Source organism: Glossina fuscipes, unplaced genomic scaffold (assembly GCF_014805625.2).
Source record: "Glossina fuscipes isolate IAEA_lab_2018 unplaced genomic scaffold, Yale_Gfus_2 43, whole genome shotgun sequence".
Taxonomy (NCBI): Eukaryota; Metazoa; Arthropoda; class Insecta; order Diptera; family Glossinidae; genus Glossina; species Glossina fuscipes.
The window spans coordinates 3,121,016-3,145,746 of record NW_023998427.1 but is presented as its reverse complement, the minus strand read 5'-3'; the positions used below and the strand labels follow the sequence as shown (position 1 = coordinate 3,145,746).

The 24,731-nt window shown below is 31.7% G+C and overlaps 1 protein-coding gene across 1 annotated transcript; it reads left to right on the top strand.

Annotated features, from left to right (window-relative positions):
* Positions 1-13,713: 13,713 nt before the first annotated feature.
* LOC119637197 lies at positions 13,714-23,744 on the top strand. Its single transcript, XM_038033051.1, has 12 exons — positions 13,714-13,927; positions 14,009-14,214; positions 14,303-14,484; positions 17,874-18,061; positions 18,152-18,437; positions 18,532-18,639; positions 19,935-20,100; positions 20,182-20,363; positions 20,459-20,610; positions 21,465-21,629; positions 23,408-23,550; positions 23,622-23,744. The coding sequence occupies exons 1-12, from the start codon at positions 13,714-13,716 to the stop codon at positions 23,742-23,744; spliced, it is 2,115 nt and encodes a 704-aa protein (XP_037888979.1).
* Positions 23,745-24,731: the final 987 nt, after the last annotated feature.

Here is a 24,731-nt window from a genome sequence, read left to right as displayed (position 1 = left end):
GACATAAAACACACAAAACCACACATAAAAACATGCATGCACACACATAAACATACGAAAGTACACAGACAAAACGCCACGTTCACGTAATAAACACATAATAAAATTAAATATTAAACGAATTGCAACACATAAGTGTATGAATGCAATATTATAAAAAATCCAAGAAACTTTTTTTTAAAAATTGTTTATATAAAATATAATTTATTCTGCTTCCCGCGCTTATTTTCCTTCTCCTTTATTTCTTATATATCTTCCCCTACAAAAATGAAAAATTTATTAACGAAACATTTTGGAAAATAAAACAAACAAAATAAGAAGAAAAACGAACATCCTCCCCACAACAGCAACAACAACAACAACAACAAGATTTCGTATTTATATTATTATTAATAAATTATAAGAATGTTTACACAAAACAAAAAAAAAAAACAAAAAAGAAAAAAAAACAAAAAAACAAAAGAAGGAAAGAAAGAAAATTAGAAAAAAAAGAAGTAAAATGAGCCATAATATTTATTAATAACTTATTATTAATATAAAGACAGCAACAACAACAAAAACAACAACAATAATGATTATAATAATAATAATAATAATTAACTAATGGGAAAATTCGAAAAATTCTTAAGCAAATAAACAGTAAAAGAACAAATGCAAACAAAGGCAAAATGCTGAACAATGTTTAAACGATTTTTTTTCCTTATTTAAAATAAAAGATGAAAAGAAGAGAAGAAAAAATTAAGAGAATTTAAAATCTGAAATTCAATTTGATTGTATGTATGTAGTATGTATGTGTGTGTATGTGCGTGTTTTTGTGTATTTGTTTTTAAGATTTATTTTCATTCTCATTATATAAATTGGATCCGTATCAGGAATGATAAAAATTAGTACAATTGTATACAGTTTTTTCAATCGCAATCATAATATCGTTACAAAAAAAACGAAGACTCGAATAAAAAATTTTAGATAAAATTGCAAAATGATGGAAGCGTGATAACAGCAGCAGTTGTTCACGCTGATAATAATGAGATAATTCAATAAAACAAAAAACAAAAAATAAATAAATAAATAAAAAAATATAAAAAAATTACTAACAAAACCAAACGTAAAAATTATAATAATATTTAGTTCATTGCATGCTCGATATATTGTATATAATAACAAATACAAAGACGAATAATTAATTATTTTTCCATTATAGCCATTTGCTGCATATAAACTAAGCATTGAACAGCGAAATGCGAGAAAAGAACTAAGTCCAAGTTATTGAATGAATTTCTTTTGCACCAAAAGTCCTTAAACTTTTTAATACAACTTGATTTCGTAGTCCCATGTTTTTATTGTTATCCATATCCATATAGTGCTAAGGTTTATATAAAGAAAAGACCTGGTGGTTTCTCAACTAAACTCTGACTTTTACTTAATTATATTTATAGCAGATAATTTATTTTCATCGGTCATTTTATTTATTTATTTATTTATTCATTTTTATTTTTATTTTTTTCTTACTTTCAATATATTCAAGTCTGAACAACAGAGTATCATTTAATAAAGAATTTACTACACCTTTTTTTTTTTTTTCATTTTTCCGACGTTATGGAAACGCTTCTTCGTACAACATTGTAGTCATCGATTCAATATTTGAGTGTATGAAAGTATAGAAATTACTCATCTTGAATGAGAAATAAACGTATTTCTGAAAAAGAGTTTTCCGATAGCCTTTGCAATGAGTAGAAGCGACCGCTTCCCTGCACCATCATCAAATTTTATGCTCTTTCTTGTAGCTTTTGTAATCAAATGGAGCAGGAAAAAATAGATTGAATTGAACCGGCTTTGAGTGCCTGCTATTGTATACTTCTCTAGAGTTATATTCTGGCATTGTGATCGGTCATTAATACTCATACAAGAAAATCATGTGTATTCTTGTTAAAGTTGTTTGTAGACTATATACAAATAACAGACTATATACAAAGATATGTCTTGAGACGTATGATATCTCTGTGATGTTGGTCAGAATATGAAATATGAAATTTCTAATAAAGGCTGTAATTAACATTTTTTTAGTTTAAAGGAGGAGTTTTCAAAAACTAAAAATCGAAGGTTTGCATGCAGAAAAGAGAAGCAAGACATAATTTTTCGGCTCTTCAGCTTTGTTTTTTTTTTTTTTTTATAATTTTGCATTATGAGCTGCTTGCCATTGAACGTTCCAATATTTCACGAACATGTTCACGTGCAGCCTATAAATTTCTCGGTTTAAAAAGTAACCTATGGTCGTTTAGTAAACTAAGGCTAACATGGGAAATTAAATCTTAGAGAAAAGTTCCTGTTTTCAAATTCCTTTAATTACATACAAAAAAAAAAAAAACATGGCCTAAACGAAAAGTTCAGTGTCAGTCACTATTTACTGACATTGTTAAATATGACATAAAACTAAAAAAGTCATATTGTTTTACGTAATTGCTGAAAGTTTTCATTTATTGCAGGAATAATTTTGTTAATGCATTTTAATGAATTTTATTGAAGCACGGTAAACATAAAAACTGCACTTCCCGCGGTCTATTGGGGATTTCCCTAAGTATTCGCTTGGCACTGAACGCGTTAATCAATTTAAGTCTGTCGGTCTATCTGCACGTCCGTCTTTCTGTTCGTCCATTCGCCTGGCTGTTGCTTGTTGTTAGTACAGTCGCATTCGCAAAATATTTATATAGAAAACTGAAACTTGCCGCAACAATTGCGTCTTACGTGCCCAAGCACCCTCAACAATCAAATGATGGGTGTAAAAAAATTTGACTGAAGATGAATACTACATCACTGTCTTGCTCTTTTTTGTGTTGAATACTCGGTTTTGGTAAATGCGAATAACGAATTTCACTTTTATTATTTGAATATGTTTTTAAAAGAACTAAAAAAAGTAGTGGCGAATGTATCTATGTCTTCTTTAGGAAACACATATCGGCAACACATAAGAGTGTATCTCCTAATCTCTTGACGAGTCGGTTTTTCATTTCCTTTTATTTTTTTTTGACTTTTCAAATGTATATAAGTGGACTTAATTGAATTTATATTCAAGAATTATGAAGAATCGCTAGGTCATGAAAACTTGTTCGTTTTGTAGACAAGTTAGTGTCACTGAAACGATTGAGATCAACTTGCGTTAATTGTATTCAAATTCAAACCCTTTCAAGCGCAAATTTTTCTGATAATTATGCTTAAAGATTTTTTGCTAAGATTATTACTCTTTACAGGCATGGTACGTGTATAAAAAGCGGAATAAGAATCCTTTTTGGTATACTTTTTTGTATGAAAAATTTATGTATAGAGAACAAGCTTCATGAAAGTTCTAAAGCAAATCGCAAATTAAATGGTTTTTTTGAATTTCATAAAGTTGTGTTGGACAACGGTAATCTACGGGTTAAAATAGGTCTTACTTACTACAGACTTCAATTGTTGAACACGTGCCATTCTTATCCGAATTTGTGTTCAAAAGTTTAACGCCACTCAGACATAAAGATGGATAGGCATAGGTTAATCAGTTCGTGCTCATCCAAAATATATATGTACCTTGTGAGGTGGCTGAAGCTTCATTCCGGGTGTTACATACAGAATGAAAAAAATAATAAAATGAGTATACCCCAATCCGTCAGTGGTGGATATAAAAAATATGAAGAAGAATAATGTTCGAATAAATTTTTATAGAAAATTCTTTAAAATATATTGTTGAAAATAATTAAAATAAGTAAGAAAATTATATTCGATTCAGACCGAACCTTTTGATAGTGATCAATAATATGTAGACTTTAAGCATAGTCTCTGAGGCTTCTTTCTGAGTATTGCAAACGGTTTGATGAGACGGTCTATAACATTGAGAAAGCGTAGCCAATTTTTTCCACTTTTCTACAGACGCTGGCATTTGTGTCGTTTATAAGTGGTAAGCAAAAAACCAAATTTTCTTTATTTTTGCAAAAAGAGGCGGTTTAAGGTTGCATTGTTCTTTGGCGGTAAACTTTGATCGATTTGGCTCCAATTTTATGGTAATTTGTGAGCGGCATTTTTCAATCTTTGTGCTAAATTTGTTGCATATTTGCGACCGAGTGTGTATTTCCCACAAACAGACGGACATGGTTAAATCGGTTTAGAATTTGGTGTTGATATCTGAGGCTTCTTTCTGGATGTTGCAAACGTCTCGATGAAATGCATATACCCCTCATCCTTCGGTAATAGGTATAAAAAAATTTGAAAACAAATTTTCAATTAAGCAAAAAACCTTTTTTTTTTTCTTTTTTTTTTTTTATCAAAATTCTTGGCAAAAATATGACTTGAAATGTTTTTGCGTTTTCTAAAAACTATTTTTGTAAAAATTATAACGATTTTTTAGATAAGATATTTATCCAAAAGATATTAAAAAAAAGAAAAGTCTAAAGAGCTTAGTTCTTTATTTCATAACCTTGTGTGGTGGAGTAGGCAAAGGATACCGATTAGCAACTCAATGGTCGCAGGTACAAATCTATAGTGCGATAGAGTTTTTCAATAAAGTAAATAATCTTAGATAGGCTAGTGCTTTACGACTCTTTAGCCTTAGAATTATAATAACGATAATATTAATAAATTTATTGGACAATTTATGCTTTTATGTTAAGAACCCGTTTTAATAATTTGAAATTTTTATTTTAACCATTTCTTAATGAGAATATTGCTTCTTCTTTTTTTTTTTTTTTTTTGCATTTAAATTAACACAAACACTAGTTACTACTTTAATAAGAACTATAACACAAATGGAAATATTGAGACGAAAATAAAATGACCTGCAACACTGTTCTAAATAAAAAAGATGTGAAAATAGAAAATCAACAACGACATGATCGAGATCGGCGCGTGACAGATTAAATTGCAACGCGATTGTGCTGATTGTGTGAAGAGTTCCATATCATGTAAGAGTGGAATGAAGGAATAGATGAATGAATGTATCAAATGTATGTTCGAATTGGTTATTAGTGTCAGTGTCATGGAAGTGCTAAGGTAATAATCATTTATTATCACTTTTATGGTTTTGAGTCGTAATACGTGTCAAGCCAAGCGACAAGTGATTCTTCTTTATCACATGGGTACTTTCGGGTACTCCGAATTGCGACTGCGTTCGCCAACAGCCAATTTGTCTCGATTTTATTTGTAATTTGGGCTTTTTATGTCATGTCTTTCGATGGAACTTTTGAGATGAAAGAGGCGTAACTGCTGTTAACAGTTTTATATTTAAATAAAGGTGATTTTATGCAAAGGAACAAGACCGCGAGATTTTCGTGTTGTGAGGGCGAACGAAATTAAATTAAGAAGACTTGTTCATTTATTTATTAATTTAATTATTTAATTTTTTACATTTAATTTCTTACAAATACACACATGCAACTGCTGCAAACGATGGAAGATGGCAACAAATGATAAAAATGTTATAATAATAAAAATAATAATAATGACGTTAACTAATTAAAAATGACAATAATAAGATGTTAAATAAAAATCAGTAAAAAACGAAACAAAAACAAATTATTTAAAAAATTAAGAAAAAAAAAAAAGAAATAGCGAAAACGAAAAGATGTCAACCCATACACACATAGCCTCAAAAAACAAAAAAAGAAAAAAACAAAAAAAGAAATATTAAGGAGAAAAAAAGCTTATATTAAATATAAAATATCATTCTGAAGATTGAATTGAGGAATTTTTTCGATTTTCTTATGTTATTTGTTTACCATTAACTGAGATTTAGAGATGGATTCACAATTTGACTTTATATCGTTATGTCATGTTGGCGTTTCCTTATTTCGTCGTTTTTTGTCGTATTTTATAAATTTATATTAAAAATTTTTGAGCGTATACGTGCGTACGTATTTGTAACTTGTAATTGTGTGAATTTATTATTGTATCTACTTATTATGAATTATATCGATTTTGAATATTTATCGTTAAAACTTACAAAACGAGCATAGAGAGACGACTCGCTCGCTGTTCTTCATATATTCGGAATGAATAAATTATACGAAACGATTAAGAATTATATCAAAACAAAATGAAAAGGAAGAAAAGAAAAAAGATGAGAAAGGAAACGAATAAAACTAAAAATATATAGTAATCTGTTAGATAACAATAACGGTGAAAAAAAAATCTTAATAAAAAACAAATCTCACAACAAGGAAAATTATTAATTATTATATTTCAGTGTTAAATAAACATTAATAAATATATTAAACAAAAAGAAAATAAAAAAACACAAAAAAAAATAGTAAATAAATGAATACTTGAATAAAGTCTATTTGATTTACGTCAGTATAAGTGAAAATTAGCAGAATTATTGTGCTTCTGTTGGATATGTGCTTGAATTTTAAATAAAAGATAGATTGCGGGTTAGTGAGAGTAAAATTCAAAACAAAATGTTCTTTTTCTTGAAAGTGCATTTTTTTAAAGTCATTTGAGTATTTTTATACCCTACACCACTTATGGTACAAGGGCATATTAAGGTCTTAAGATAAACTTAAGTCATTTTGTTCAGTCTACAGGTCGGAGGTTTTAATATATTTTGATGGCATTTGGTCTACTTTTTCCACCACGTCCCATATAAAGCCTTGTATTGTAAAGTTGTGGGGGGAATAATTCCAATTTTCAGCATTTCTTGACAAATGTCGCTGGGCAATCATATTTCGACATTCTATGCTGATATGAATAATTTGGTCCGGCTGGGATACATTTTTGAAACCCCGTTCAATAATCTTTTATGGTGAAAAGGTATAATTTTCAATAGTTCATAATAGTAAATCGACAAAGAAATCTACCTTATTGAATTTGGACCACGTACGTCTACTTTTTGGATATCACCGTTTATGATGGACATGTGGTCATGATTTGACGTTAAAATTAAATGAACCAAATTTAAACTACAATAATCTATTTCTTCGACCACACTCCGTATAAGGCTTTTCATGAATAGTACTTCTGTATTTTATAATGAAAAATGAAGTTAAGATGCATTTTAAAATTGAGTAGGCGTGGCTGATTTTTTGCATTTCTGCAGAGATTGCCCACAGAATGTACTTCTAGATTTATCCGCTGTAGTTTATGAATAATGAATAAAAAGCAAGTTTTTATATTTGAAAAAGAGAGATATCCTTACTTGATGTAGTACTGCAGGCGTGTTCCTCATTCTGTAAGTTAAGGAGTTCTATCTCCTACCAGCTATTGAAACATTAAAAAAAAAAAACATCTTATTTAAAGTAGGAAATATTAATAAATATGTGAAAGTATTATAGTCGGGCTAGGCCGACTATTAATTGCTTAACACCACATTGTCTAACATAATTCTTATTTATGCCATAGAACAGAAAAATTATACCTTATTTTTATAATAACTTACTATTATGGGACTGTATACTAAAAATTAGATCTCGTAGCAAATAAAGATTTACTTTCCATAAGAATCGTTGTGCCCTAGAGAGTGTAGCTAATTTTTGCATCAAACTACTATTATGTATATATTATATTATATTATAAAATCTGGACTTGTCTGCCCTACAAAATAACAGTTTTCGTGAAAATCTATAGACAGAGTAGGATCCAAAAAGTAGGTCGAAATAGTCTAAATTTGATATAGACGATTTTTTTATCTTAAATTACTATTATAATCTGATTTTCATCATGAAGCATTGAAAATTAGTGCTTTTTGTCATATGAAATTTAGTTTTTGTTATATTAGAGGGGGTTCAAAAATTTGCACCAGCCGGTCCAATTTAGAATGCCTAAATACTATTGGTTAGCCATTTTTGCAGAGATATTTTGAAAATTGCAATTTTTCCCATATAACGATTTTTCAAAATAGGTTGTTATATGGTATGTGGTCAAAAAAGGGGACCAATTTAAACAGTTTTCAATAGCGCTTGGCGTTGGGCCAAAGTATGTTAGTATACCAAATTTTATCAAAATATCTTAAAAATCGCGACCTGTAGCTTGAGCACAAATTTACATGGACAGATATCAGACGGACAGGCAGGCTTTGATCTATTGAGAATAATGATTCTGAATCGAGTGGTATAATAAAAAATGCGTTTATCTTAAAACCTTTTGCGTGCTACATACGTGCGCACAGACTTTATGTGCCTTCTTCCGCAAGTGGTGTAGGGTACAAAAAGACGCTGAAGCAGAGGAACGGCTAAGTGAAAACAAAGAAGGAGGAATTTGATTATGTTAAACAACGATGGAATATCAGAGAAAAACGGGAAGACACTCGTGTCTGGAAACAAACTTTGTATGAAAGGAGGAAAATCACAAGACTGAAAATCAAAATTTTATTACGTATTTGACATTATTCAAAGGAATTCTTCAATGCCTTAATTATTTAGAAAGGCAGGGTAAATTAAAGTTCAATATTTGCAACGTCATAATTATTTGGAAAGAAAAAAAAAAAAAAACGAAACAATAAGAGATATCCCTAAAGAAAAGGACTCTAAACATGTTCATTGTACACTGTGCAAGACGCTCCTTGATAGAACAAAGAGGAGCGTCTTTCGCGCACAATAAGGCCTCCTAAACCGCCCCTTTTGCGAAGATGAGGTTTGTAGTGAGGAACCATATAGTTCTGGCAGTGGTGGTCTAATGGAACCGCCATAAAATACCGGTGGATTATAAATTTCCATTTCGCATACCATCCACACCTGCCTCTTGCAACCTCATATAACTTCGTATTTGTACTTTGAAATTTATAAATTTGTTTTTTTTTTTAATGCGATAAATTGTACCAATAGCTTTCAGAGCTTCAGTTTCCAATATCTTTTAAGTAGACTTAAGTACTCCTCCATCTTCTTTATTTAAAATAATAAAGTTTCGTTTTCTTTACTTACAATTATTTGAGGGGTTCATCTGCTTCCTTGATATTTCTTGATATTGATTTTTTTCGATGTAGAGTTCGATTTTTCCGCGAATTCCGAATGACGTGGCCGTTTCCTTTACGTGTCTTGGCAAATACTTAAGTAATTGTCATGAAACTAATCTGTTTCGTTGGAGGAAGTAAGTCCCACTAGGTGCGGTCGGTCAATCAATGCATGCTGCCACTAATACACACACACACACACACACACACATTGTGCTTTGAATCTCTTGTGAAAATATCCATTTCAAGTTTGAACTTTTTCTATGTTCAACTACCTTGCTGTTTAAAGTGAATTGAATTTTTATATATCCAGTCGTTGACTGGCCTTGATCGAGTAAAAATCGAGGCGTTTGTATTCTCAGTAAAAAAAAAACGAAAACAAAAACGTGGCTTATTGAACGGCCGTGTAGTTTTTATAGTTTTTAAAAGTACCCTGCCAACGACAGAATAGGGGTAATTCAATCGTCGAGAGCCACTGAAGAATACTCAACGAAATTTATCTTACCTCTTCTAGAAGCGATAACTTAAATGCAAGAATTTGTTCTATTTCCAACACACTTATACACATCAAATTGATTCTAAAGCAAAGAATCTAGTTACTCTTCACAATTTCTTTGTCGTTTTCCTTTGTTCCTCGTTTTCATTGTTCACAAGATATTTTCAAATGACAACGAAAAATGAAGAAGTAGTGTATTTACAACAAATTCAATCCGCTAAAGTGGCTTAATGCATGCAATGTAAAATATAGCTGCCCGAGTGTACTTAAATTGTCTTACCTTACATGATGCAAATAATCGAAAAAAAAAAAATGTTTTTTTCCATGATCACATATATATACTCTACTGATTCATTTTTGTTGCCTTTGAAACAAGGTTCTACGGACGGATAGACAATGTTCGATCAATTTAGAAAGTGATTTTCAATTGATCGATTTGATAATAGGTGGGTTTGATTCCAATTCACTTTGTATATTGTATATATCCGCGCAAACTGTAATATCCCCTTGTTCGATAAGTGGTGTATGGAATAAAAATAGGTCTTTCGTCATTACTTTCCCATGTTATAAATGTAAAAAAGAAACACAAAAACATTAATGCTTACTCCATTTATTCAATTCACAGAATGCCTCTCCTAGCATGAATATTAAAACACGTATTTGTTTGCGGTATCGGCGCCTGACCAATATGGTTAATTACATGCATTATACACAAGATTACCTCATGAAAAACATTTACACTTTTATTTGGCATAGCTAATGGAGGCAATTACAGTTCATCATCTACCAAGCGTTACGAGTGCACATCATAAAGAAGCCAAATACCTTGTGCTTAATGAATAAGTAAAGAATTTGCAAAAAATTATTTAAATGCATCAGAGTTTGGCGAAGTAGAAGAGTGTAAAAGTTATAGTCATTTTTATTATATACATACGGTAAACAAAAAAATATAATAATAATTTTTCATATAAAAACTTCGCTGTTACTCTTCGCTGTATATCATGAATTTAATTGTTTGTATAATGCTGCGTTTGCAGCATTGTGTATATTTCGACATCTATTGTAGGTAGATATTCAACTGTTGCAGATCTTTTTTGCGTTTTACATGGCCTGGGACACAATAATTTCCAATTATCAGGACATCATGAAAGGCACTATTACGAGAGATGAGACTCTACATCTACTCGAGCAGAATAGAGACAATACCGTGCAAAAAGAGTTTGGTCATATTGGCAGTTATGTTCACTTATGAATTTGTTTTGCCACACGAACAAATTGTTAATAAGGAATAATACCTGAGTGTTATGAAGGCGATGGAATTGAGATGTGGAATAATGGATAAGATTTTTTCATTCAACTTAGTATTTGATCAAATATACACATATATATATATATATATATATATATATATATATATATATATATATATATATATATATATATACATAGGTAAATGAAGTTTAATTTAAGCCCTAAGAGACGAATCTTAAAAAGTTTCAATGTAAGAAGATCATGCACCCGGTTGATAACATTTACTCATCTAAGGAAGATCATCAGAATATACAACAGTTAGTTAACTATGCTTGGCATGGTCTAGGTTCCTAGATTTCAGCACGAAAATGACAAGTAAGGTACCGACAAACTTTAGGCAGGATCCGGTTGTTCAAAATCGAAATTTGAGATTAGACAGCGATCTCCTTTAGCTAACGAAACAAATTTTTGCGAATGTAAAGCAAGTACATATCGCTGCGTGTACTCAGCTTGAATACACAATTAAAGTAGGTAGGTATATTTATCTTTTTGTTCGTGAGTTGAAATTAGGGTGACGGCATAAACAAAAATAAAGTTCCCGTCAAATGTTCCCTTTAACTTTCCTTATGTTAAGTTGGAAAATAAGTTAACTCGAAGTAAAGGTTCGCGATTATTTATTCATGAATTGCGATGGTTTTAGTGGCATTGCCAATTCCAAATTTCAGGCATCGCTTATTAATCGCTTTTTGATGAGGAAAAATTCCACTGAAACTACGCATTGGCTTGAAAGATGTTATGAGAATTGTTCACCGTTGAAAACAGCAATTCATTCGCAGGTGAACGTTTTGAATTTATGTTCTCCGGGACACTATGTATATATATTTATTAGTATCTTTTTCATCCAATTGGAATAAATCAGAGACAAATAAGAATAAAAATTGTATCGATAATTGTGGACTTAATAGTTAACTAACCTTGTGCATTTTCGGACCGAGTATGCAGGTGCTTCTGCTAAATATACTAGTAACAGTTTTCCGATGCACTCATCGTGTCGGAATTTATAGATGAAAGCACGAGAAATGAGTCGACGTTTTTCTTAAGTTGTTACAATTACTTCTACGTTGTGGGCATTCATTGTGGTTGATCACATGGATTTCTTAAATTTAGAGTCTAAGTTGATTAAGGAATGCTTCTGCTAAATTTCACCGCCTTCTCTTTGCTCTTGCGACTGTAGAGAGTCTCAAATTAATCTATTTTCATAAACGGCTATATAGGGAAACTTGTATTATTTTCATACAAAATTCAAGCAAACTTGACCTCCTTTTGTGAATTCCATTCCATTCTGAAATCAGATAGGAATAGAGAAAAGAAATTAAGAGCATTTGGAGAGAGACAGACAGATAGGAAGGCAGTTAAAGTTAAATCCACTTTACGATTCATAATATCTTCAATGTTTAGGCTTGGGGTCCTTGGATACCTGAGTTTGCATGTGCACTTACTAAAGAATAGTGAGAACGAAATAAGTGATAAAATCAAATATTTATGATATATGAAATTCAGAGCCCTTAACGATGCATATTTTTTCCGAATAAGTTATTCAAACGGAATACTACAGACATATATAATATAAGTGAATATGCCTTTTTCATGAACGGTCGTATGTTTGCTGTCTGTAGAATCCTGACCTTAAAAGAAATCCTGTTTTTTCTCTCTTTATACCCATCACCATCACGATTTAGGGAAGCTTCTCAGATCGCAGAAAAAGTACTTATTTTTGATCAGCATTAAATTCTGGACCGATTTAAGCATGTCCGTCGATCCATCTATGTAATGTCTGTTGTAAATATTCTCCTGTCTGCAAAAATACGGTTATCGGGCTAAAATTCGACAGAAACGTGGGAAGTTCTTGTAAGTAGGTTGGTATGAGAAAAGGACCAAATCGGACGAAGTAAATGCGTACAAAAGTGGTTTATTTGGTAATTACCCACAAACGACAACAGGTAAACTTATAAAAATATTCTATGGGCGATACCATAGCACCGTTAAAAAAATGAAAATGAACAGCCACGCACGTTTACCCACAATTTAATTTTTTTTGTCAAAACCTTTATAATGCCTAGAACCAAGCTCCAAAAATCCCATAACACATACACCTTCTTGACTTACGTCAAATTCAAGATATCACCCGCGCAAATGCAAAAGAATCTGAAAATGACCTAAATCGGTCAAAGGTCTATACAACAAAAACTGAGAACACCTTTTCCTTCCGCATTTTTTTCTTATTACTCATAAACTATTAATAGGGCACGGAAATTAAATTTTTTCATATTTTTTTTTTTTTTTTTTTTTTTTTTTTTAGATAACGGCGAAGGGCATAAAAGATATGACCACAGCCAAATATAATTTTTTTGCTTGATTATTTCTTGGGGAATCAGAAGCGATATGAACGGCAGAATGTTTCCGAAAATGAATAATCAATCAGGGATTGTCTGCCGGCTTACATCTGTTTATGTTATGATAATCAATTAATATGTGACGATAGTATTAGTAAACGGTTTCCACGCGGACAGAGATCAATATATTGTTATGAAGACTTTTTAATCAATATTCGTTCATCGATTATTTATCTCGAACACCGCTTCACTTAACCTGGTGATATATATATACATATATAATTTTCTTATTTTTTTTTGTGCATACAGGGTACAACTTATTTTAATTAAGGTCATTGGAATTGCAAAAAAAAAAAAACGTCTAAGAGAAAAGAAACATTAAAAAGAAATATAAGAAATTTACCCATAAGAAAAAGAAAACGGAAAATGAAAAGAGAGTGGAAAAAAGAAAACTTCTGTTTATTAATATAATCCGTACAATATTTAGTTGAAATGCTTGATGATGATCATAATTTTTTTTTTTTTGTTTTTTTTTGTTTTTTGTACTGGCCATTGCTTGAATACACTCGTACATATTATGCACAATGAATTTTTAAATCAGTCGCAAATTAACATCGAAAATGTTTAAAAGTTTAACGGAAAATGTTTTAACAAAATTTATAAATGCAATGGTGTGCATATTAATCGGTGATTGTATGGTAGTGATCGCTAATGCTCCGATAATAACTAGTGTCGGTTATGCCTTTGAGACATTTACTCCATACGCGATGATACGTTTCTTTGAGTTTAGCGATAAAGAATGGAACATAACGGAAAATTGCTTTTCCGATATGTACGAATACGTTGAGGGTTTACGACATGCGGAATATTGGGCGATTAAATGTAAGAAACTTATTATTGCGTTTAAACGATTTAGATCTAAAGACTATATTAAGACATATTAATATAATTTATGTTTGATAGTGTATGACGCTAGTAGTTACTATGGTGGGTCAGTGTTTGCCGGTTCCACCGTCCGCCTACATAATCCTCATCTTTGCCGATTTTTATCGCAACAATATAAAAAGTATAAAAACAAATTGGATGACTACGCTTATGTGATATCGTTTGATGTTCAAATTGTCTCTGCTCACTATCTTATGGAAATTGCTTTTGATAATTATTATAAAGTAAGTAAACTAGTTGAGATATAAGTATTTTTTCGCAACGCGTTTACTTTAAGTGATGATCTCTTTGATTTTTGCCCATTTACTAAAGTATGAAAAAATTCAACAATTGATATGTTTTCCGAAATCATGCCGAAATTGGGATTTTAAAGAAATCTTAGAAGTATTTCCCTTCCATTCGAATGGTTATGTGCGGAATAACAGCTATTTGCGTCATCGCATTGTTCAGGATAATTACAGGATATTCGAAGATTTTAATTTTTATGTAATGATGTAAGTATAAATAAATGAAAAGCAATTGATTAAAAAGACGCTATAGAGAAAAATTCAATTTTATTTTTTGTTCTTTATCGTTGTATTCAATCGAAACGACCAAAACATAATTTTACGAACACGAGCAGGAGCCTTTTGATCTTAAGTATTCTGTAAACTCGATTTCTCGATACAAAGCAAAAATTTGCTTACAACTATCAAGGGATCAATCACTTTGCACATTAAGTGTAAAAGTGCAGAAAGTTGTGTCTGTTGTGTCAAATTGATAGTAAAAGTTTAAAAGACGTCGACATCATGAAAAATCCGAAATGAAATATTGTTAGATGTTTTGAGAGTTTTGAATGATCCTTTAAGGGCAACAATTTTTTGTATGGATAATAGTGCCTTTAAGCGAAAGCAGAATGTTACGTAGGTATTGCAACAAACCTTTATTTTGCTTTCGAAACTTTTGAAAAGATGCTAAGCTTATGATATGACCCATAAGTCTACGTGAACGTGTTCCTCCTCCAATAAAGCAAAAAGCATTTTCTTCCTTTTAAAGCGGCTCTTGCAATAATTATGATCGATTCTGGAGTCTACATCCACAGCGCATTGAGATATGGATATGATGGGAACATCATAAAGTCCATACATATTCGATTCGATTCATCTATTATTGTATTTTTGCTATTTATCCGTTAATTGAGAAAGGCTTTATGTATTATACAAGAACAAGAGCAATCGATTCATGCTTGATAATTGCTTTTAAACCCCACATCGTTCGTCGTATAAAAGTATTTTAGGGCAACTTGAAGTACACGTAGTTTTTATAATACCGATCTAAGATTGTCTGTCCACCTGCTAATTCTACTTTCTTGTGTTCAAGTAGTAGGCTCGCAATTTTTGTGATGCAAACACGAACGCCATTGAGAATGATTCAGATCGGAGTTTTTGCCATAGAACATCCTATTTTGCCGACTTATTATACTTAAACCGATATACGAATAACTTAAGTGCGTGTAGGGTGTAGGGTATTTAATCGTGGGCCGCGTCCCACTGTAATGTTTTCTGTGCTTGTTAGTTGTACATTTGCGCAGCGAGTTGCAAAGTGCTTGCAAATTGTACAAAAATATAATCTATATATATATATATATATATAATGAGTATGAAACGAAATTTGGGCGATATTAATCAAGGAACATGTATAAATTTTATATATATTCGGCTTCGTTAGCTGGCCGTAAGTTGTCACGTGCCTTATTAATTTTTTTTTTTTTTTTTTTCATAAATTAATCGTAATTCGTTATTCTTTGGTTAGGCGTGGCCGTTGCTCTTACAGCGGACATTTGTTTGCTTGACCACATTTCTATTTGTCGCACTTTAAATTCATGCGTAGTCCATTTTCTCTTACCTTTGCAAATCTCTTCATTATTTATGGAAATTTTTCTGCTGAACTGCTCCCGTCCTTGTTCTACGAATTGATTGTAAACCTTAAAAGTATTTCGTATTAAGGTCACATGATACTGTTTTTTGTTTTTTTTTTTTCTTACTACTTATATTCACCGCAAACTGAGAGGAGTATATATTCACTGAGAGGAGGGATCTCCCTAGACGCCATAAGGCACATATATATTTCTGAGAGGGCATCAAATTCTGAATCGACTTAAGAATGTCCGTTTTATCGTCTTTACAAACATTCTTCTCATCGCAAACATGAGGACATCAGCTTCAAATTGCCAAAAATTTTAGAACTTCCTATAGGTAGATTCGTATGAAGAATGACCCAAATTGTCCGCGCGGCTTGCTTTCCGTTCTATTATTATACCTTAACGAGCTCTTTTGACACAATTACATTGGATTTTCTATGCTTATAATATGCTACTAGTCACTAATAATAACTAGAGCAAAAAGCAACGACAGGTAGAAAGACGTTATTAAAATTAGGGTTCATTTTAAGAAGGCTGATATAAGCAATTTTTGATTTCTCTATAATTTTGAATTAATTAAAATTTCATTAATGAAGTAACTGGAGAACGATTTAAGTAGAGTTTTCACACTTCAATCGGAAACTTTGAAGCGAACGAGCTATTGTCTGCTCTATATGCAAACAAGCCATCGAAAATAACCTCAAAAAGATCCAGTCGTGTAAGATGTCCCATAAAGGACATTTGAATGATATTGTGTTCAACAAGTAATGACAAGGCCCAAGCAATATATTGAAGCAAAGATTTAATCCAAATCCCAGTCGGAAGTGTGTTTCATTTATCTTCACTCCGACAATCACAAACGAATGACATTGTATTTGATATGCATGTTACGCATATGTGATATTTCGGTAGTTGTGATCGAGCATTCCGTATGGCATATGGATGATTTTTGAATTTACCTTGTAGAGAGGGTATAGAAAAAAATTGTAAAAATCTATTCTCTATAGATAGATATTTCTGAAGTTTAGATGGAAGTCGGTAAAAAGCGTTAACCAAACTTCATGTTATTTTTATACTTATATGTGAGCGACAAGTAGGGAATGGTTTTGGAAACAGTATCATGTCTTTCTCTTATTTTACTTCTTCCTGACGATCATCTTATTACACGTACCGGATATATCGCGTGAGGTATTGATCATATTAAAAAGAATATAGAAGTAAAAAAATGGTATGATAATGAATGGACGGACATGCTTTACTTCCGTAAGATTTCTCTCATCTATAAGCTCTGCAATAATATTCATCATTACATCACTGTAGTGAATAGGATCATCGTTTGGTCTTCCAATGGAAAAGCGTGCAAATTATGCTTGTATGCAAGTAATATAAACTATTCGTGAAAGAATTGGATTTCCGTATGAATGCGCTACAAGGTTACTTAATGCAAAGTAATGCATATTCTTCACGTGATTGTCATTAACGTGATCTCTCCTATCGTGACTTACCTGCCTGACATAAAACGGCCGGCCCAATATGCTCGTTGTGTTTAGCGAGCGATATACGGTCTTCAACATGCAGTTCAACAATCTTCATTCTCTGCGTCAATGCGTGTATTCGCTCAATGTCTACTTGATTCGATCTATCTGTAAATTGAGAAGAATATGTTCGATAGAACGTTTTCCAAATTTCTACTAAGCCAACACATCACAATAATTTTATTTTCATTGAAATGAATACGCGATGCTACGCGGTTTGGCAATTCTGATCCAACTCAGTGTAGAAGTTTATAACTGTAAAGGATAAAAGAATTATAGTTCGTGCAACTTTGAGAATTGATTTAACTAATTTTTGTATATAATCTGAGGAGAGAATAGTGAGAAAATAAGTTACAGATAAGATAATTTTCATTTATTTACTTGTATTATTATTATTGTTATTATTTATTTATTTATTTATTTATTTATCTTAATTACGTTTTATTAGCATAATTATCTGTGGCTCAATCTTAATTCATCTTACGGTTTATTTGGTGAAAAAACATCTAACGTTAATGAGTGCATATCGGCAAAAAGGTGCAATACCAAAAGTGTTTGGATCATTAAAAGCACCGACCTTGGCAAGCTATAAAACAAACGATTCGCCACTATATGAAAATACAGATCATGTTGGCGGTAAGCGCAACCCTGAATATTTTTTATAAATCTTTCATAAGCGTAAGCATAATAACCGCTAATAATGATTTCTCTTGAAAAATATTTCAGAAAATTTACCAAAAATCGTTATAACATCTAAGGCATATTATTTTGAAAATTTACTGGAAACAATTTCAATACCTAGTGTTGTATATAATTTAGTGCAAAATGGTCCGTTACCTGTATCGGGTATTATGGTTATATTTACAATAGCCCATCTTTGCGTGCATTTGGTTGCTGAAATAACTTTTACGGCAAATAATATGGAATTTGGTGTTATTGGAAATAAAGTCGAACAATTGGACCAAATACTTAAGCGTTCCGCCTTTTTAATGGATTTATATTTTCTAATCAAGTTAAGTATTTGTTTTTCTTCTTGTTGTTCTTCTTATTCTTAAAACTCTAGTCAAAATAACGATTGTTAATCCTTTCCTTTTAACCATAAATAGTGGAACATGTTTGGCGTATGGGTTTTTGAAAAACTTTCCAAAAGATGAGTTAAGTGTTTTCGATCAATTAACTTATATATGGAAAAGCATTTTACATAAATTATTCGGGTAATTGAATCAAAAAATGTCATAATTACTTTTAGAAAATTATCACAAAACAAATGAAAACACTATAGTGGGCCGCGGCCCGCCAATTAATACCCTACACCATCCTACAAACGATTTTACATAATGTGTCGTAATATGTAAAGTGCTCGAAAAAGAAGTCCGATCCAAGTCATTTCCAATAGCGTTCGACCCTGGCCCAAATTTCCTCAAAATATCTCACAAATTCCGGCAGGTAGGCTTAACACCGGAAAACAAGATAGATAGATAAGCTTCGGCGGATACAATGAAAGGTGGATCTACCTCAAGCGTTCAAGTCCATATTAAATTAATGACTAAGACAAATCTACGTTTTTCCAATGAAGGTAAGAATATACGCAACGTTAGCTTCAGTTTGAATTCCTTAGCACAAAACAGGGCGAAAATTCATTTGATATGCCAACGATAAGAAGATGACTGACACGACATAAATATAAGAAGCGTTTAATAAAGTTAGCGTCGATCTAGGAATATGCAAGTAGAACTAAAACTTATAATGAAATCAATCCTTGTTACGGTATATTAAAAATGAAAAATTGTTTCATACATACGTTACTTGGGGGTAGACCTCTACAGTCTACGATCGCAGCATGTCAGCGTACTCGATGAAAATATCTCGAGATTTGCGACCTTTAGGTTGCACGTATTTATTAGGTGTATAAGTAGGTAGCACGAATTTTTTTGCGAAAGAAAGGCACTACATTCGGAAGGATGACACATAGTCGCCTATTCAAGGTATGTCGCTACTGCGTTCCGTCATTTTGCGTATAATTTGTGAATATTCTCTCCTACCCACTTTTTGAGATAACCGTCGATTCTGATGAATAAGCCGCATTAGCTAGCATTTTCTCGTTGTGTGCTGCCAACGGGTCGCAAATCGATTTTGTCCTATGTGTTGAAGTGTTATCATGGACAAAAGCGTGTTGTTGTTTTCTTACATTGTGACCACTTCTTGAACAATGAACGCTTTCAATCGATCAGTTTTTGTTACTAATGTCTAATATTATGTATTATGTATGTATATACTATTTACTATTAATTGTTTCACTAGACTTTAACAGGTCATAACGTAACACTTTATATTGATCAGGTGGATCTACCTCATGTTTTTCTCAGTGTTGTTTCCATCCACGCAAATAAAATATATTCTCGTATCGCAATTGGTGTAGGGTATAATCATGCATTAGATATTTAGTAAAATACAAAAAATACTCTCTTCGCAATCTATGTTAAATTTTTTTATTATTTTCCCAAATTAGTTTAACACCTTCTTATATCTTCATTTTATACGCGGCCCAATTATTAGATAAGCATTTCTATTATAACAACACTCTGGAGATACCATCAAGAGATTTTAAAAATTGTCCTCAAAAGCTTTTAGGAAATTTATTTTACATTGACACGTTTTTTCCATTGATTGAACGGGTAAATTAATACAGTAATACATACACTTATTGTTGTATAGTGCTGTTGAAATAACCTTTTTTTTTTTTGTTTATATTTTAGTGCATGCCATGGACTTGGTTTATATCTTTGGAAATACAATTTTTTATCATGGGCTGTTTGATAATGCTTCTCGTGAAGGTACATGTCTGTTATGCTATTGTCATAGGGTTCAGTATATTTATTATAGCATGGTTAGCTGCCACAATGTGGTTGTTGGAGCCCTATGAAGAATACGGCTACAGGTATATGAATAATGATTACATCAAGATCGATCGAAAGTCCGATCAGCACATCTTTTTTCTTTTGTGTATTTAATTATTTATACTTTTGATTTTAGCACAACTCTACATTATGAACTGATGTCTTTTAACCTGGTTTTGGATAATGTCTGTTTATTTGTTATGCCCTACTTGTTAGGCTTATGCTTGGGTTATTTCATCTTTAAAAGCAATCATAATCTCAATATAAAATCATATTTTTTAATAGCAGGTAAAAAATTTGTTGCTCTTTTTTAACTTACGGTTCATTGAATTTGTTTACTTATTATACGATGCACACTCTACATACATATAAATACATATATATATATATATATATATATATATATATATATATATATACTTATATATAAAAATACATCTATATATATATGTATATATATATGTGTACATATGTATTTATGTACGACGAGCCCCATTAAAAATAAATTGGGTCGCACCACGTTTGCCCTTTCCCACTATAAGAAAAAAAAAAAAAAAAATTCAGTGAAAAGAATTTTTCAATTTCAATATTCTCCGACAAAGATAAGCGAAATGTAATGTTTTAATATGCTTTATAAATGTTGAACTGTAGGAGGAATTCCTTGAATCCCTTCCCATATTAACTCTTTCACAAGGCATAAGCTTTTATATAGGGCAACCCGGTCCAATTTTCAATTTTTTATGAAAGAAATTCGTTCAGAAAACATATATGTATCGATAACTATGGCTTGCAAGAGTCTATTTTTATCATCCCTTCCCAGGTAAAGCTTCTCTTGAATAACGAGTCCTTCAATGGCAAACGGATAAAATTTTTGATATTTTCTAATGAAAATATGTGAATAGTTATATGCTTTTTGACAAAAAATAAATTTTCCTAAATTTGAATTATGTCCCAAGTTTTTCCTCGTAGATTTCCGCTAGACTAGCAAAGGATCCTCATCAAAGTAAACACTTCACTTAGGAACGAGATTTAGTTATGGCGAAAATAGCCGAAGTAATGTTGGGAAGAGCGTAATGGGCGGTTTATAATATTTGAATTGTTCTTTCTTTTTGTAATTTTCAATAATTCTTTCAACTCCCAAGGTTGGTTTCTGTTTTTGATTATGATCATATTTTCATTCTTTGGTTACGATTTGATGGAAGAACGTTTAAGTCAATTGGTGAAGGCCTTCCTTAATACCACGGCTCATATATTGTGGTGCGCTTTAATAATATGGATCATATTGACATGTATGACAAATTTTGGCGGTAAGTAATCATCCAGCATCCTTTTATTGATAGATAAACTTACGCTTACGTTTTAACACAAGTATATCAAAAATGCAAATAATCACTTACGCTAAGCTATTAAGTGTATTTTCAAGGGTTCATTCGGTCGCGACAAAAATATTAGATTTCTGTATTCATACTTGAATTCTTTGTATTCGTTTATTTATATAATTGAGATGAAATTTAGATTCAGCTGAATTAAGTAATTCTTGAAATGAGAGGCTTATAAATGAAGGTTGAAAAGAAACGAAAAGCATCTTAAACTTAAAAAAATCTACATATAAATATATAAGAAGGAAAAAGGCAGCATAAAACATATTAAATACCCTAAATCAGTTCGCTTAAGTTCGACTTTTCAAAATAAGGCTTTATATGGGAGTCGTCCGCTGCGAACAAATTTTCAATGGCGTTCAACCTTCCCCCAAACACAACTCAATTCACCAAATTTCTTCCAAATATCTCAAAAATTGAGGCCTTAGGATCAAAGAAAACGGACAAACAAATAAGCTTAGACCGACTCCGAAAGTAATTCTGAATCGATTGATGGGATAAAAGATGGATCTGTCTCAAGTTTTTCTGGGTTTTGCATACATTCGCAAAAACTTAATGTACGCTTTTACTGCAAGTGGCTGTACAGGCTGTAATAACAATAATAGCAAAAATAATAATAATTATACACCGACTTCAAAATCAAGTTCGCATCGTCGATATGCATCAAGCTAAGATTGTACGACTAAAATGACGCAAACATGTTTAAGTTTTTTTTTCTATGGCCTAATACTCAGGGGATGTCCCCCCAAATTGCGCGGGTATTGTGGTGATAAGGAAGCAGTTTAGAAAGAGTTTGGTAAAGAAAGTGAGTAGTGTTTATGAATCTTCCACTTGAAAATGAAGACATCTGATGTTTCAGGGAAGGCCACTGCTGATAGGTTGTTACAAAGTCGGCGAATATCGTTAAAAAACGATAAGTCGCGGTAGTGCCTTGTGCGCTATACAGGTAGCTAACTCCAGGACGAGTGAATGAGAACACTGAGGAAGGCATGTAATCCTGTTGAAGGATACAATTGGTGGACATATCTCATTTATCTCCGTAGAACACTTATCCTGGATGCACCTGTACATAGGCGCTAAACAGCTTTAGAAATATAGACATGATTAATGGACTTGGAAAGTATTCCCTAATCGATTGCTATAATCGCCTATCGCCGCAACTTAATAAATCGTTATCAAAAATGACTGTAGGGTGTAATAACGATGTTTTTGAACCCATAACTCCAAAGTAGCACTGAAACAAGTAATTGTATCCGAAACAACAAGTCATCGTAGTTCGCAATCTAACGCTGCATTCTAAGGGCGTACAGAAGGCGTTAACAGATGAAAGATTCTCACTCTAGTGAGGAGAGGCATACGGCTTTCCATAAGCTATTCTTGATATTATTGCAAATTCTTTCATTACCAAGTCTGTGCACAAAATATTTATTTATTTATTTATTTATTATCTATATATACATTTTGTAAATAAATTGACAAGGTATCGATTTTAAAGCCTGCTGGACAACGTAGGTCATACATATACTCGCCTGTATTCAAAGCTCTAATCGCACTTGAGATTTGAACTCGCGGCTATTGAGTTGTTAGTCGCGATCCTTTGTCTTTTCGGCTACTCATGCGGATTATGTATACAAAATCTCTGGATATATTAATATAATGAATAATTTTATAAAAAGTTGACGTATTTCCTAAAATTCTTATTACAGACTTTTTGAATAATGTACTAAATTTTAAATATACCCACACCCTGGAGCAACTAAAATCTATATGTGTATTATTGGCACCGTTGATAATACGTTTTATACTATTTAGCGCTGATACACCAGTTTACTGGTCAATAGGTCAAGTGGTACGTTTTTTTTTTTTTTAAATTTGAACCTCTTTCCGATATTAATTAATCTTCGAATGATTAAATTTTAGATTCTCTTGAGTATCGGCTGCGTATTGCTCACTTATATATGTTCATTATTTTTGTACATATTACTACAAGGACCCGTTGTAGCTGCTCTCGAAAGTCTAATTGTGAATGGTTCAAGTAATTAGTGACATAAAAAAGTTACCTGAAAACTTATAACAATTATTTAAGTTTTGTGAAACAGAGCGAGAGAAATTGTTAAACAAAAAAAAAAAAAACAAATCTATTAAAATGTAAAAATAAAGTAATGGATAACAAAAAAAAAAAAAAGAAAAGAAAAGAAAAGAAAAAAAATTAAATTACATACAAACCTGTGTCAATTAGCGTAACGAAATATGAAATCTGTTTCTTATGTCATGTTTTTACCTTGTTGGTATAATTTTTACCACAAATTTCTATGCGTTTCATAGTAAGTGAAGTAAGAAAAAGGAAAAAGTCTTAATAAAAAAAAGAAAAAAGCTACACAGCCGTGTTACATTATATTTAAAAGTAATATCACAAATTTTTAATTACCTAATTGAGAAGTTAATCTTTGATGTGAACTGTCTGTATGTTAGATAACAGATAACTTTCGTCGAGATTTTTTATATAACAAGTAGTAGTATCCATACAGCCAATGGAACGAGCTTAATCGATATCCTGATAAGCAGGAAAGCAATTCATTTAAACTTTGTATCTGAAACGTTTTACCGCGCAACGAGCATTGATTACCAACCAACCAGAAGCGCAAAACCGCAATCGATTTAATGGACATTTAAACATCTAATCGTATCTTGAATCCTGCTAGATAAGCAATTTTAAGCCAGTCGAAGTTTAAAGCGAAGATAACTGCCGAGTTTAATACAAGTTGGAGAATAAATTCATATAAACAATTTCAACTGACCGTTACATAAAAGGCAATGAATTGAAATGTTGTAGCAGAGCGTAATTTGGACAACAATTGTTTAAGAAAATATTGTCGATTTTCTTATATGATTCATCAAGCAGAAGATATTGTTATTTCGCGTGTATTCTTTTTTATACTTTTTCTGCTCGCTTGACCAGATCAAGGCAGAGGGATTTGCAAATTTGAAAACGGAGGTCTGACGCAGGACACCTCGGATGAACGGGCATTA